The 15906-nt window shown below is 37.9% G+C and overlaps 1 protein-coding gene across 3 annotated transcripts in view; it reads left to right on the top strand.

Moving 5' to 3' along the window:
• The window catches only part of AFF2 (ALF transcription elongation factor 2), a 327396-nt gene that overhangs the window by 192452 nt on the left and 119038 nt on the right, over positions 1 to 15906 (top strand). For 2 of the 3 annotated variants that reach the window (XM_085544766.1, XM_085544768.1), the window contains exons 5-7: positions 3094 to 3180; positions 6260 to 6296; positions 6551 to 6602. In XM_085544766.1, the coding sequence (XP_085400892.1) occupies positions 3094 to 3180; positions 6260 to 6296; positions 6551 to 6602 (176 nt within the window). Of the gene's footprint in view, positions 1 to 3093; positions 3187 to 6259; positions 6297 to 6550; positions 6603 to 15906 lie in introns of all 3 variants that reach the window. The other variant, XM_085544767.1, reaches the window with a different exon arrangement.

Genomic DNA, 15906 nt, shown 5'->3' with positions numbered 1-15906 from the left:
TCTAGTGGGAGGTGTCCCTGCCTATAGCAGGGGGGCAGGAACTAGATGGTCTTAAAGGCCTCTTCCAACTCAAACCATTCTATGATTCTGTGATCTACGACACACACACTTCAATTAAGTGGCTCCTTACTGTTGCAATGTACTAAAAGATAGCTATATCAGAGTTCACAAATCAAACAAAGTAGAGCTTTGCAAGTACTTAGAGATGAGGGCCCTCCAAAAGCAATCAGGGCATTGCAAAGAATTTTGAAGCCATGTAGTTGGTTAAACAAATGACATGCTTTCCTCTTGGGCCCTGATTCTCCAAAGTAATGTGCATGTTCTTAAGGAGCAAAGTAGGAGAGTTAAGCAGCCAGTCACATCACTGCAGTGTGAGGTGGAGGTTTTAACCTTTCCCTGAAGCCAGTGCAGTGTCATTTCTGTATGTCATTCTGTAGCTCAGCGGTGCTCTGCATGAGCATGATGTGCAGTTGTGTGCGGTGGGGGGCATAACAATGTAGCCAGTGAGCTGTGTAGTTAACGACACAATAGCATGTATCTGTAGGCATATTTCTGTAAATACCTGTATGCTATCTTGTTGCTTCCATGTAATGTTTCTTCATTTGCTGGGCTTTAAACCCTTGTATTGTTTTCTGTATATGATCCTATCTGAAATTTTCTATTGAATAACTGAAATGAAATGCTTCTTTCATAGCTTGCTTGTACCTTTGCAATGCACTTTGGTGCTTGCAAGGTCACTTATTGAACAAATTGATTAGATAGGTGTAACATCAACAAATCCGTCATTTGCCTGAGACCTCAATGGAGTCAGGATCTCCTACTTTGTAATTGAATTTCTTCAAATAATAGCAGAATCATTTTTAGTTTTTCCCATGGTTTTACATTTGGTTGTCCCCTAACAGGGAGATGAGTAGATTTGCTTACAGCTCAGATCATTGAGATGTATTTCAACAAGTATTCCAAAATTTTTGCTGGTGTCACCTTCACATGAATCCTAGGCTCTCTGTCCTTCCTTTTATTCTTGGGCCTTGGCTGAATAAGGTCAAGCCAATAATTGCAGCTCTAGAATAAGCCTCATTTCTGCCTTCAACCAGTTTGCCTGCCTGTCCCTCTTTTAATTATGTGATATAGTCTCTGTTTCACCATTTTGTTTTGAAGAACTTTGCCACAAAGCAGACTCTGTGGCATAGACTTTGGCAGAGGCATACAGGATTTGGGTTATACCATCTCATTTAATAGTTTAATGATGAATGCTTAAAGTTTTCTCCACTTACTTCTGTGTAGAAGTTAGACAATCAGTGCAGTAAAATAACGTGCTTCTCACTGTCACACTGAGCTGCTGCAGACTCACTTCCCAGAAGGGATGAACCGTTCATGAGCTGTCCTGTTCCTTTTTCTTGTTACAGTTTGGGCTCTGGGCAATGAAAACAGGCCCTAGACATCAGCACCCTCCTCTGTCCTTGAGTCATCTGCTAAAGCAGACATTAAAGCTTTGCTGCAGAAGCAGCAACACTAAGAATGGAAATTTGATGGGCTTCAATATAAAAAGCAGTGGCTTGCAGAGGTGTGGGAGAAGGTTACTTACTCATTTGCTTGACTGGGGTCTGTGGCATGTAGTTTTTCCTTTCTTTTTCCTTACCTATGACATGGGATTTTTGAGGGACAAACTGAGACACAAAACTTGCTGGCTGTGTCTTCAGTTAAATATATAATGACAGCCAGCTGTACATCAGGCCACCCCTGCAGCCCACATGCAACCACTATGCTAACCTTCTGACAATAGCTATTTCTAAAAGAATTATTTGTGTTATGTATTATATTATTTGTACACTTTCAGAGTATTTGCACTGCTGGTCATTGTGCCTGCAGAAACCTGTGTTCTCAGAAGTTTTATTGTGAATATTCTGGGCTTGACTAGTGTGAAGTAGCAGTTGGGAAGTTCAGTTTACTGCAGTCAGGATTATGGCCATTGCACACATAGGTTCCCGAATCAAACTCACTTATAAGATTGTTGGCAACAAAAATAATCAAGATGAACAGAACATCGCCAGAGACAAGTATTACTGCCTGTCTCAATATTCATCAAACTAAAAACAAGGATAAGAGAGGATGCAGCGGTGTCTATCATACCCGTGACAAGGGCATTTATAAGCTTGAACTAAAACCAAACTTTTTGCAGTTTCTGTATTAAACCACTTTTTCCCCTCTATTGAACATAAGCCTCATTCTAGTCCCACTGAGCTGAGTGGGGTGATGGTTCTGGGCCTCGATGTGAGGAAACCTGGTATTCACTTTCAGTTCTCTTAGTATCTCATAGCCACAGGCACCTAGGTGATTTCTTTGAAGACAGAACACATATGTACAAGTGATAAAACATTGATACAAAAAGCAAGTATGTTGCTTAGATGGTGTCTTTTGCAGGTCTTCATCAGAGATTTGAGCTTCCTAGTAAAGGACAGGCTTCCAGTGTAACTCCATACAAGTCACATAATCTCTCAGTCCCTCATTTTAAAATGAAATTGGTAGTGCTCTGGTGCAGTGACACTGCATATCACTGTAAGTAGCTGTTGCCAGAGCTATGAGAAGATGCTTCAGTACTTAAAGCATCGTCCCCATTCCCTTCTATGCCAGACATTCATGCTGCAAACCCACCTGAGATTTTTCTAGTCTTGCCTCTGGTTAATTTTGCCACTACCTAATGCACAGCCTTGCATTTTGCCACCATGCAGTCCTCTATGAGGTTGCACCTAAAGCAGTCCAGAAGAGACCTCCTTCCTGTTTGGGCATTGCAGGCAAAAACCTTTTCTATGCTTATGATGAGTTTAACAGGCTGACCAGGAATGTGGGACCAGATGCCACCTGGAGTATACACATGGTCAAAATTTTAATGAGTGAAATCCATCCTCACCCTTTCCTCCAGGAAGAAATGCCTGGTGAGCAGCTACAGTGTTCATGTACCATGTAAGGGGGGTGGTGATGCTTCCAAAGCAACTGCATTCCTCAGCCTCTGAGGAGAATAAATGATCATTTTCCCCTCTCTTCTTCACTTTCATGAATTTGTTTTCCAAAGCTTTTTTTTTTTTTCTTCCCTAGGAGATGACCCATTCCTGGCCTCCTCCTCTTACTGCTATTCACACTCCTGGAAAGGCTGAACAGACCAAGTTTTCTATCCCAAGCAAGGTACAAGTAAGCTATAATCAGTGACCCAATTAACATTATGTTCTGCTGTTGGAAAGCTTATTTTTGTAATTTGTTATTTTTGCAATTTTTGAATTTCTAAGGCTATTTTTAGTTGGACATTCCCGATTAGACTGTTGTTATGAGTAGGACTGTATATTTAAAGCTGCAGAAGTTAGCAAAGTGAGTTTTCTCTCATTACAATAGCCTTTCTACATCCAATATAATGCCTTTTGTTTGTTTTTCTTTGTTAAGTCACAGTGGCTGATCATAGAATCATAGAATTGCTCAGGTTGGAAAAGACCTTAAAGATCATTGAGTCCAATCACAACCTAACCATACTACTTTAATTCTAACAACACTCCACTAAATCATGTTCCTGAGCACCACATCCAAATGGTTTTTAAACACATTCAGGGGCAGTGACTCAACCACCTCCCTGGGCAGCCTATTCCAGTGCATAACAACCCTTTTGGTAAAGAAGTTTTTCCTGATAACCAACCTGAACTTACGCTGGTGAAACTTGAGGCCATTTCCCCTCATCCTGTCACCTGTCACCAGTAAGAAGAGTCCAACCCTGCTCTCCCTGTAAGCACTTTTCAGGTACTGGAAGAGAGCAGTAAGGTCTCCCTTCAGCCTCCTTTTCCCCAAACTAAACAGCACCAGTTCCCTCAATCACTCCTTGTGATTGATTGCATCATGAAGATTAGGCTATGTGGTCAAATTATGGTGAAATTACATTTCTGCTTGTGCACAGTGCTGTGGCATCTGTCAACATGTATGCTCTAAGGGCACATGGTTGCAAAACACATTGCCTAGTATTGGTCTTGTTAAAAGCATGCACTCAACATTTGCCACATCCAAAGCATGGGCCTAGATACTACCTTGCAGTTCACCTCACATGCTGTGAATAACAATTATATATACTGAAAGATTTGAACATGACTTCAGCCCAAATTTTGTTGTTGCCTTCTAGCTGTGATTCCAATAGAATCACAGAGAGATCGAGCTTGCAACCAGAGCAGTCTCAGACAGGGATAACATTTGCTGGGACTTAAACACCTGTGAGCTGATGATGTTTGGGGATAAAGGGAATTTCCCCTGGCAGGGAATGTACACCAAACTGACATGGAGCTACATATATTCTAAAGGAAAGACTTTGGAAAATAGCTTTTAAAGCTGTACTGGTAATGCTTGCAGTCATGTCCTCTGTTAGAAGCTGGAATGTGATTTTCCTCTTACTGATTTTATCTGTTTGGCAGATACTCCTCTGTCTGAAATGTAGCCACCATACTTAACTGGAAATCATATGAAATTAGCAGTATCTGTGGCTCCTTAAAAATAACACAGCCAGTGCCCAGAATGTCTTATTTTGATGGAATGTGATCGTTACTCCTACAGCACTGCCAATGTCACTGAAGTTAACTGCTGCAGCAATAAACACCATAAATCATAATCATACAAGAATAGAATCCTCACTGTAAATCTGGTTAGGTTCAATTGAACCTATTTAGGTGAAAGTAGATTCCTACCTGTGTGAATATGGATATAAGTGAGAATGGAGAGTTTGTTTTGCCTACAGGAAGATGTATTTTTTAATTTATACTCTGTTTTAATTTAGTGTTCTGTGTTTGATGGGTTGTTCAGACATGAGTCCTGCAGATTGCTGCTGTCTCCATTGAGAGCAGGATAAGCAGAAGTTCAGAGAAGCTGAAATATCATTTTTGCTTTTCTGTTCCTACCGTTTGCTTTGAACTTTTAATATCCACATCGATGTTAATAATTTCTGGACAAGGTAAATGTTGATCGTAAAATTCTTGACCATATCACATGAATATGAATATAAAATATAATTTCAGTTATTTGAGCTAGCAGCTTAGGAACTAAGTGAGCACATAAATATTTCTGGGTTAGTTAGTTATACCATTAAAAAAAAAAACAAACACACACACAAAAAAAACCCACAAGATAACACATGAATTTCTTTTCTGAACATCACACTAAATCATTTATGGCTGGCCAAATTACTGATATTAGAAATACCATGGCTAGGTTCTGTGGCCGCTTAACGCAGAGACAGACACTGTTAGAAGTTCTCAATTTAACTAAAAGAATAATTATCCTCATGATAAACATATACAAAAGACGTGATTACAAAAATGTAACTTATCAGAACAATTTATTTTGTTGAAATTCAAATGTGAAGTGCCATGTTTCCTCTTAGGGCACAATTTACTTCACAAGGGACTGACTGACAGCACAGTGCAATATTAGGAACTAATAATGCCCTAAGAGGAAGTGCAGTGAGGACTTTAATGACTTTTACATCCTACAGAACTAACACTTCCAGCAAAGTAGTGCTTGGCTGTAAGGCAATGTTGTAAATAACACCTCAATTTGAAATGATCAGACTCTGCTTGGAAGGAAAGCTGATTACAATCACTGTGGACTGTAGAGCCTAGAGAAAAACTGAGCAAGAAACCACTGTGACATGAAGGTAGCTTAGATACTGTGAGCCAACAAAAATCCCTGCATTAGCATGCTCAGGGTTACAAGCCAGATTATTTTCCAGTGTAGTGTTGCATTTCCATTGATTTCATTGGAAACAAAACAATGTCCATCAGGCAAAGAAATGCTTATTACATCTCTATTAAACCTTGTGTTTCACAGCCCAAGGAAAACCACTGTGTCTATCACTAAAAGATTACTGTATTTTCAAGCAATGGGATCAGAGATGAAAGACAGTGGTGTTGAATTTATTGTATTTAAATTTTATGTCACAGATGCATCACATTTGTATATGTCCATGGCTAAGCCTGAAAAAGGTGGGGCGATGGAGATTTACTGCATCTGGGGACAAGCTGTTGTCTGAGCTACAAAACTGTCCCTAAGTAGTGCTCTGTCTCCATGTTTAATGGTTTTTTGAACTAATGTCACTGGTGTTACCGCGTGATCCGTTCTCTGTACCATCTCCTTCCTTATTTGCACAATGCTGGTGTCCTTAATCTGGCAAGCTAAGATATATCTTACCTTCTTCATCTCATGTAACTAATGCTGACATTTCATGTGTTCTTCTTTATAGGACTCCCAACATCTGACCTCAGGATACAATGTACAAAGTAGGTCTTTATCATCCTGGTCCTAAGATTCAGGGTTAGGTTGTTGTTTTTTTGTCCTGTTTAACATCATTAAATCAAAGGCTGAGAAAATACTTTCTGTGGTGCTAAAGCAGATCAGTTCCATTTTTTATTACATGTTATGCATTGCGGCATGTTGTGAAACTGAGTATAATTAGATGGGCTGACAGCTTTGGGTGCATTTTAATTCTACAGTAATCTTTTGACATTTGAAAATGTGTTTCCTTTGTTTGCAGAGTGGAGTGATCCAGGAGGGAAAGTTGCAACTAAGTCAGTGCCACAAAAGTCGTAAGTATTATTATTTCCAGCTTAACATCTTCTTTTAAATTTATCACAGAGAATGAGCTTATTTCTGCAAAGGTAACTAAAATCTAGCTCCACTCATAATGTTGTCCTGGTGTTCAGGTGTTCTCAGTAGTCCTTAAAAATTAGACATAAACCAGTTTTATGTTTTCATTGCTTATTACTGTTTCTTCTTTTTAAGCATTAGCTAACAGAGCGATGTATGAAAGATGAGTTTATTAAGCAGAAATAATGCTGATTTTAGTTGTACAGCTTGCTGGAATTAAATCAGTTTTATGCTTCTTTCATCAGACTCTAAGCCTCTTAGAATAGAAAATGCAACCCAATGAACAGATGATGCATGAATTTTAACGTTTATACTGTGAGGAAGAGTTAAATGCATAATACAGAATGATACTACTAGCTGGTGTTGAAAGGTGGGTCTTGGGCTTCACACACATTGAAGCTGCTGAAAATCAGATGATCTATAAATATGACAGTGGAAAACTGTGGAAGAGCTAGTTGTTCACTGTGATGAACAGTTTTTCTTTTATGCTTTCTTGGTTAAAGACTGCAATAACATGGCACTGTGTTGTGACTGAACTGTTTAAGATCTCAACATAATTTGTAAATAGGAATTAAATACTTACTTTGATAAGAAGTTGGTTGTTTTGCCACTTCTTAAATATGTGAGCCTGGTTTCAGTTCAGGGCTGCTATTTTGTTTCTGTGTTCAAGTGTTTTAAATTACAGAATGCAGATTGTACCAGCTTAGCTGAAGTTTTTGTAAACATGATGTGTTGATTTAAAATGACTTCAAAGTTATTCGATAGGGTTCCATTTAACCTACTTAGGACACAATTTTGACTAAATTCATATAGGGGAAAAAAAACTCAATGGAGAGATAACATTTTATTATTATTATTACTACTACTAATAATAATTTAAGTATATTGATTTTAATGCAATTCTTTGTACAGGAAATAACTTGCTGGAATTTAGGCATCTGTTTGCAACTGCATACAAGATTTGGGACTAAACAACTGGTATCCAGTTCAATGATACCCTTAGTAGTTTCTACAAATTCAGTTCTTTACTCTTAAAGTTGTGGAAGTACTCAAATGAAGTTAGTCCTTTGAATGAATCTTTGCAAAGGAATTGGGGAGGAATGCTAATGATAAATGCATTATTTTGAACAAATAGCATTTGTTTATGAAACTTAGTATCAAATTAGTACTTCACCTCTTCTGTTTAGATTTCCTTGATTGATTTCTGACTTTTTAAGAGAATCTATCCAACAAGACTCTATTCTTCATAGCAGAATAGATATGTTCATGTTTCAGAACATCTAAGTGTCCCAAACCTAACACCAAACACTGATAAAAAATAAAAATAAAAAACATAAAAAATAAAAAATATTTATTATCACATCTTAAAATGATTTTTCTGCTAAAGAAAGTGTATTTGGACTCCACTGTGAAAAATATTTTAGTGAGCATACTATAAAATACAGTATTTCAATAGTTTGTAACTAACAGTAATAGACTTGTCAATCATGGTTTATAGTTATAAGCTGAATTTCAAAAGAACAGTACTTCAGAGCTCAGTGGTATATAGTGCATTTAATGGGACCAAAGCTCTCTATAGGAAGCCTGATATAAAACTCAAAGACACTGAGTACATTTTATGAACCAGTTGCTCTCTTTTCTGCTGCTTGATCTAAAGTTCCAGTACTATCAATCAGATTTCTGCTGCAATGAACTGCCTTCTTATGGTAGGTGATAGATTTTACACATGAGAGATCAGAGCTGCAATAAAGCTACTTTTATTTTTAGCTTCCAAATGAAGATCAGCTAACCCATTATTATCACTTTCTCTCTTTTACTGCAGAAAAATTGTTAAGGCAGCTTCCAAGAATTTCCACAGGGCTTTGTGAGGTTAGAAGGCAGTCCACTGTGAGACTTGGTATTACAAGGCCAATTTGTTTCTTTAGATCTGTGTGTGCTGCCACTACCATTTTCGACAGGAATTATTGTATGTTGGGACATAGTTGGGCATAATGAAATTAAAGCAGAAAGTGGGACAGAAAGGCATAATGGAATCAAGTAGTTAGAGCTGGAGAGTGTGATCTTAATAAACTCTGGTACACTGACAGCTCCTGTGCTAATTGTGTATTTTAATAATTTAGTATTTATCAGAATACAATTGTATTAGAAAGGACTTAATCTTTCTGGTGCTGGATAGTGTCAGGGATACTGGAGTGTATGAGTAAAATTTCAGTCCAACATATCCCCGGTAACATTTTTTGCTGCACTGTCAACCACACCGCATGATCTTACTGATTTCAAAACTGTATCCCCCACCAAATCTTCATGTATTATGCCAGTGGGAGGCTGAGAAGGTTGAGTTGTTTGGCTTCAAGAAGAGAAAGATCTGGGAGACTGTTTTTCAGCCTTCAAATACAAGTAAGTGGGCTTACAGTAAAGAAGTAGAGAGACTCTTTATCGGAGTATGTAGCGATAGGACAAAGAGTAAAAGTTTTAAAGTAGAAGGGAGTACATTTAGATTAGATGTAAGGAAGAAGTTCTTTAATATGAAGATGCAACCAGAAGTGGAACAGGATGCCAAGGGATCTGAAAGTGCTCAAAATCAGGTTGGATGGGACCTTGGGCAACCTTGATCTACTCAAAGATGTCCCTGCCAATGGCAGGGAATTTGGAACTAAGTGATCTTTAGAGATCCCTTCCAGCCCAAAGCATTCTGTGATTCTATGGTTTCAGCTTGACCGAACCTGACTGGGTTCATCTCACTGATATTCTCTGTTGTTTTTTATTCATTTATTTATTTACTTATTTATTTTTAATTTAAGCTTACATACAACTTGATTTAAACTTAAGTCATATTTTCCATTTATGGTGACAGTCTTAGAAGAGATTCCACTGGTTTCATTAGAAGTCTGTAGGAATTGCCTTCGCTGTATCACTTTGTTATACCACAACATACATGCAGAGTCATACATGCAGAATGAAGATGCTTTGCCTGCATGATCCAGTATTCTGCTCCAGCAGCCAAGCTGCCTGTATTTCATTACAGAATTTGTTTGTAGAAACACTGGCATTACAGAAGATCAGACCAAAGGGATGATGTTGGGATTATGTCAAAGTTCTGCACCTACTTTGTACATGAATGATGAAGGATATTTTAAATAATCTTAATTTCTACTCAAAATCTTGAAAATGAAATTCTCAACAAGTGTGTGCATGAGTGTGTGTATATCGTGGTGGCTTTTTAGAGGTGAAACTAGTCTGTTTAAAACTATGCCACTTGGCTTCCTTCTTTTTTATTTATTTATTTATTTTATTTTTACTCTCTTCTGTTGTTGTTCTATTTCAGATTCACTGTAATGCTCCATGGGGTTCTGTGCAGTCAGTTTTCAGCCAGTCTACTCTGATTACTTTGTTACAATGCATAGCAAGTAGGAACAGAAAAGGTGCAACCAATTGCACCGAGAGGGATTTTCTGTCAGCTTCCATGCGTTCAAGGGTATATACTCAGCTTGCGACTTAAGTTTCTGTTATATAATTACCACTGGAAGTATGTCGTCCTCAAACATCCAGTTCTTTTGTTCTGTTTGGTTGTTAGAACTTGGCTTATGTCCAGTTGGAAAGTACCCAGAACCTATTTAATCAAGCACATCCTGTGTTTCGAAATCATACTGCAGAGTAGTCTTGGTTAGTTTCCACAAAAGCCCAGCTGAAAAGAATAGTATGATCATAATGGTATTCTTCCCTTTTCGTAAAATGACTTCCTATACTTACTGTGTTAATATAGTATTAAAAGGTTCTTCTGAAGGGCTGGGTGAACTGCCGGAAGCCATTAAAAACGTAGAGCAGCAATTCTTAAGGATGAAACAAAAACATCTTTATAGTGTTTTTGTGCTCCATTGTACTTCATGATACATAACCTTTGGGGGGGCTAGAGGGCAGCTAAATGCAGAGGGTTCAAAAAAACAAAACAAGGAGCTAAAACCTTTTGTGTGAGATTTCAAGAACTTCTCAAAAGGTGCGCACCACCGGATTCAACTGTGCCAAGGTTTCACTTCACAGCTCTAAAAACATTTCAGTAAATACCAGTGCTTTTATAATCCTATAGATTATCGCAGTACTTCATGGAAAAGGGTTTGAAAATGGAGATGTGCTTCCTGACATCTAACTACTTTTCCTAAGTATCTAATAGCTTTTTGGAAGTTCTCCACTCTGTCAGGGGCAGCCACATGGGAGCGTGCAAACCAAGATTTGGCAGCATGTTCATGCTATGAATTAAAGGTAATTCACAGTTTGAAATGAATCAGCATGAAGTCCTTATGAAGAGTAATCAGACATCAAGAGGATTTTACACCAAGGACTGTATATTGGATAATGCTACAACAAGTAATGTTGTTATTTGAAATGTTCAAATCAAGAAGCACTGATGAATTCTTAATCTTGAAAGGATTCAATTTTAAAAACCTGAGATGCATTCAGTGTTGATGCATGATTTCCAGTGCAATCATGTTAACCAAGCAATATTCATCTCCATCTGAATTAGGAAGAATACGTACATATATCTAATTTTATATCTGTGTTCCAGTCACAAACCAATCCAGATGTAATACTCTCATGAAGATGAAATGTTGGTATTTCTAATTATATAGGTTTTAATCAATGATATTAAAACACAAGAGCATCAATTGATCCCACCAGTGGTGATAGCCTGCTTTCTTTTATAGTGTACATTCATTTTCACTTAGCAAGTGTGGCAAGCTTTAATCACTAGACTAAGAACAGCCTGTTTGTTAGAAGTGGAAGTTCCAAGGATATTCCCTCTGGGTAAACCGGGAAAGTTATGAATACGAGGGACTTACACTGCCATGTACAAATTATGATAAGTGAAACAACACTGGCATTTAATTGGAACTCCATTAGTCTTTAGAGAGCTGCATTGCACCATATTAAAGGGACAAATAGACAATGAAAGTAGGTCTGTCTGGTAAGATATCATTCATCTTTCATATTTTGTTTTATTTTATTAGTTAGAGGTTTCCTCTGCATCCTCTTGCTCTGATAAGTTCTGAGGAGTTACCACCTGGGATTTGAAACAATGATAATCAGTCATGATTATATCTTTTTATTCCTCATTGCCGCAGGCTTCTCCTATTGAGCACAGTACTGAGTAATTGAGACTGAAACGTGCAGACATTTACTATGGCCAGTTGCTTATAGAAGCAAATTTCACAAAACATTTTAGCTGTTAAGTATTTTAAAATTCAGAGCCAATTAAAAGCCCTGTATCCATTAAAATAAGCCTATTATTCAAAATAATTTCTAAATTAGGCTTCTAATTTGTTTTCATTATTCAGCTGGCTTGCACACAGTTTAACCTTCCTGTCAAAATAAAGTTATTTCCTAGTGCATTCTTTTCCATGATCTCTTTCTCCTGACATGTTTATAAATCAGTTTAAAAGACTGCATGAACAGAACTAAGTTAATTCTCTCATATTTTGCTGATCAGTGTTGAATATATTTTTGTTAACTATCACAGGAATAATTATTGTCTTTCCAAGAGTGCCTGAAACAACCTAAGCAACTGCAGTCTTACCAGCTTTGATGACCGCAACTCAAATAAGCATTAAAGCATTTGGATTTCATCTGATACTACATAAACTCTCACAAAATGAACATTTTTTTACCCTGAACACTGAAGTACTTTGTTCTCAAGTACAATGCAGCACAGTTAAATATATGCTATCACTGAAGTGTGACCACCAAAATGTCAGTATTAATAGACAGGTAAATTATACATGTTATCATGTTTGGGTTCAGGATGTATTTCCCTGTCTGCTATGTATTGGTTACCATTTTGGAAAACACTGAGAGTAAATCTGCCACAGGTTTCCCTGTATTTAAAGAGCTTTTCCACAAGCAACAGCATATGTTGTGCTATCATGGCTTAAGTCTGAAACCAATCTCTCAATTTACATTTTTGTGAAAAGAAATCACTTCCAAACTTCAGTGCAACTTCAAACATTAATTTTCAAAAGCAAATGTACTTGGTAAATCTGAAAGTGTAAATAAGAATAGAACAGAAAAGGCCACTACAGCCAGCACCTTCACACTTACTGATGAAATCCATATAAACTAACTTCTTCCTTTCTCTGTTTTAACCATAATTTGGTCCTCACCCTACTCCCTCTTAACTCTGACCTGTTAGTAAACTTCAGCTTCAGAACCCAGTCCTTTAGTTCACATGCTGTTTCCTGCTGATGCTCCCTCCTCTAGTCACTTTCATCCTTACTTTCATATCTTACTAGTTATTTAGTCATGGGTAGCCTGAGGTAAGCTGAGAATATTGTTTCCAAGATTTGTCTGTACCATACAGCAAAATAGTTGTAATTGGAAAGCTTGAAAGAAGAATGGATTTTGCAAGGAAGCTTGGCATTCATAAAACCAGAATGGGCTTGAAACTCGTGGTCTGTGTCCTAAGTATCCTAGGTAAGGATAACAGGCACTTGTAGTATCACAACTTAATCCTTTGCATCTTTCCTCTGAATCCCTCTGACAACCCCAATAATCCTCTACATTTTTCTCAGCTTTATACTCTCCATCCAGATGAACTTATATTGCCACCATTATCCTTTGGGCTAAGGGCTCAGCAGGGCTCCAAACCCTATCAGTTTTCTGGCCAGAGGGCTTATTTTTTATGAAGTGAAGTTCTCACAGCACCCCACGTGGCTAGACCATGCTCACTGCATTATTCTCTATCTTGGATGGCCCTTGGAATTACAGATTCAGAATGTCTTTACTTTACATATGGGTCCTCCCAAATGGCAGAAAATACAGGAAAGTAAGTTTTCTCTACTGCTGTGCTACTGTTCTGAGTTCCAGGAGGAAGAGCAGCTTGCCTTACTTGTGCCTGTGCGTCTTGCGAAAGTGCACATTGAGAATTTGCTAATGCTGAAACCATAGCTTTCTTAATATTGGATGTAGCCCTAAAGGAGGGGGGAGGTACCTGTAGCACTACCCCAATGTATGCAAACCAATTGTTTAATTAAAATCCACGTTACAAAAAGCACAGGGTCGAGGGGAGTGCAGAAATTAGGCAAATAGAAAGTCATTTCCTAATTCTCATGAGGGATTTTTTATCTATCTGCGGGTAGTTTAGCTTTCAGGAAATCGTCTCTTATTGAAAAGTCTTGTTCAGTCAAAATACTTCAAAAAAGATCTTCCCAGGTTTTGAAAGAAAGATGTTGACTCATTCATCTACCTTGTATCAACAGGGAAGACTTCAGTATAGCTGTCAGGCTCAGCTCAGTCTGCAAAAGTAGTAAATATCTCCAGTAATGAGGGGATTGCTTTCACAACTGCTTACCTGCTATATACTCCTTTTGAGTATTTGCTTTTTTGTTACCGCATCCATTCTACTGCATTTTGAGGACCTGTATTTCTTTTCTACAGAGAGAGAGGAATGTAAATCAGAGCTGCCCATTTTTGATTTAGCATGAATTCTAATAGTTGCAGACAAATTGGAAAGCCTATACAAATCATATAGTTTCAAGTCTGGCTGTGTGCTAGACTGGAATTTTTGGTTAGGTCAGACCTTTATCTCAGCTTCTTTTTGTGGTACTTTATGGGGAGATTGAAGAGGAACTGAAACTGGTGACCTGTCTTGACCTTTAGTACTGGATTAAAATTCCAACTTGCTGCCATGGCAACAGGCCTTGAAAATTAGATCCTGACAGAAGCAGGGAGAAACTTAAAACTGCATCTGCAGCACTGAACTGAAGAGAGGTTGCTTACAGCTGTCAGTGACAGGCTTTTAATTGAAATAATCTGCCTTTCCCTGTACTTAAAAAGAATAATAATACAAGGTAGAGAGAATGGAAAATAATAACTTGATTGTTTTAGGCAAAAATCTGCTGCAGTGTGAAGTAAAACACATCCTGAAGCATCCAGCACAGCTGGGATCTGATATTAGAGGTGGCTGCCTGCTTTGCAAGAATGGACTTAAGCACATGCTCATAGAGGTCTAAACCACCCAGACCAGGCCACTAGCAGGAGCTAGAGAGTGGCCACTGTTAAATCACAGGTTAACTTTCTGCTTGTTTCCTTTAACCAGACATAAGGGAGCAAAATAAATGTCATAGGGTTGCATCTGACGCCCCTGATCCATGCAATTGTCTACCCTGTAAGTGGATAGGAATAAACATAAGCTAGATAGTGATATTTCGGATCAAGTGTAATAAAAATTACTCATTTTCCAATCTAATCAATGCAGCAGTCAGATAGAGATGATAAGGTGAGTCCTTCACTGCTGAAGGAGGTAATTTTTCTTCCCATAAAGAGCAAAACAAGAAGGAAGCAGGTGCTGGGGGTCATGTGATGGATTTCCTGCTCCTTTCCATTTGATCCAGGACACCCTCTTATCCCAAAATCCAGTAGCCATAAAGATCAAATTGTAGCACCTTTCTGTGTTAACTGTGGCTTTCTGAAAATGCGTGAGGGTCCTGAGGATTCTCTGAGGGCCCCTTCTCTTAGTGAGGATGGACCACAATGAACACCTCATTACTAAGGGGACTCCTGCCAGCTTCTTTTCCTAAAGTCCCTGTGGGGATTGCTACCTTGTTTATTTATGTGTATATATATATATATATATATATATAGTAATGATAATAATTTAAAATCATTAAGATGGATAGGTTTAACATTGTGGCTAAAGGAGACTTCATAATGGATAAACAGATAGCACTGAACTGGATTACATGCTCTGTATTGCTGGATAGCCATAGTTATATGGCAGCAGGATCAAATTGGTTTGTAGGTATTGTGTATAACTAGATGAAAATTTAATAGATGTAGGTAAATGGCATTAAATTTTTTGAAGAATTAGTTTTGTCAGAGCTTGATGTTCACAGTCACTGCAAAATCCTAAGACCATGTTTGGAGTCTGATTCCAAATTGAGGATGTGCTTAGAAAAATGCTTCCTTTAGTTTTCTTTGAACCATACTGCTAATGTATTTGGTTACCTGTTGAGGAATTGTATGATTATAGGTGATTACATTCACAAAGTTTTGGATAATGTATTTTGTATCATTCGCTGCTGGTGGTTTAGAGATAATGGTTATTACTAATACTGTCCATTCTTGAGAGCAGGTAACTATTAGTTAAGTGCAGGTTGCGTTGAAATAATGCATTATAAACTTGTCTTAAAAAAAAAGCACAACTGATTTCTGGAATGGACTGTTGACATAATACACAGACGAAAGCAGATGAGT

This window comes from Coturnix japonica, chromosome 4 (genome assembly GCF_054131305.1).
Source record: "Coturnix japonica strain WE chromosome 4, WE-NBRP24, whole genome shotgun sequence".
In the NCBI taxonomy this organism is placed as follows: Eukaryota; Metazoa; Chordata; class Aves; order Galliformes; family Phasianidae; genus Coturnix; species Coturnix japonica.
Note: the sequence above shows the minus strand (reverse complement) of the source record. Positions and strands in the feature narration are given on the sequence as shown.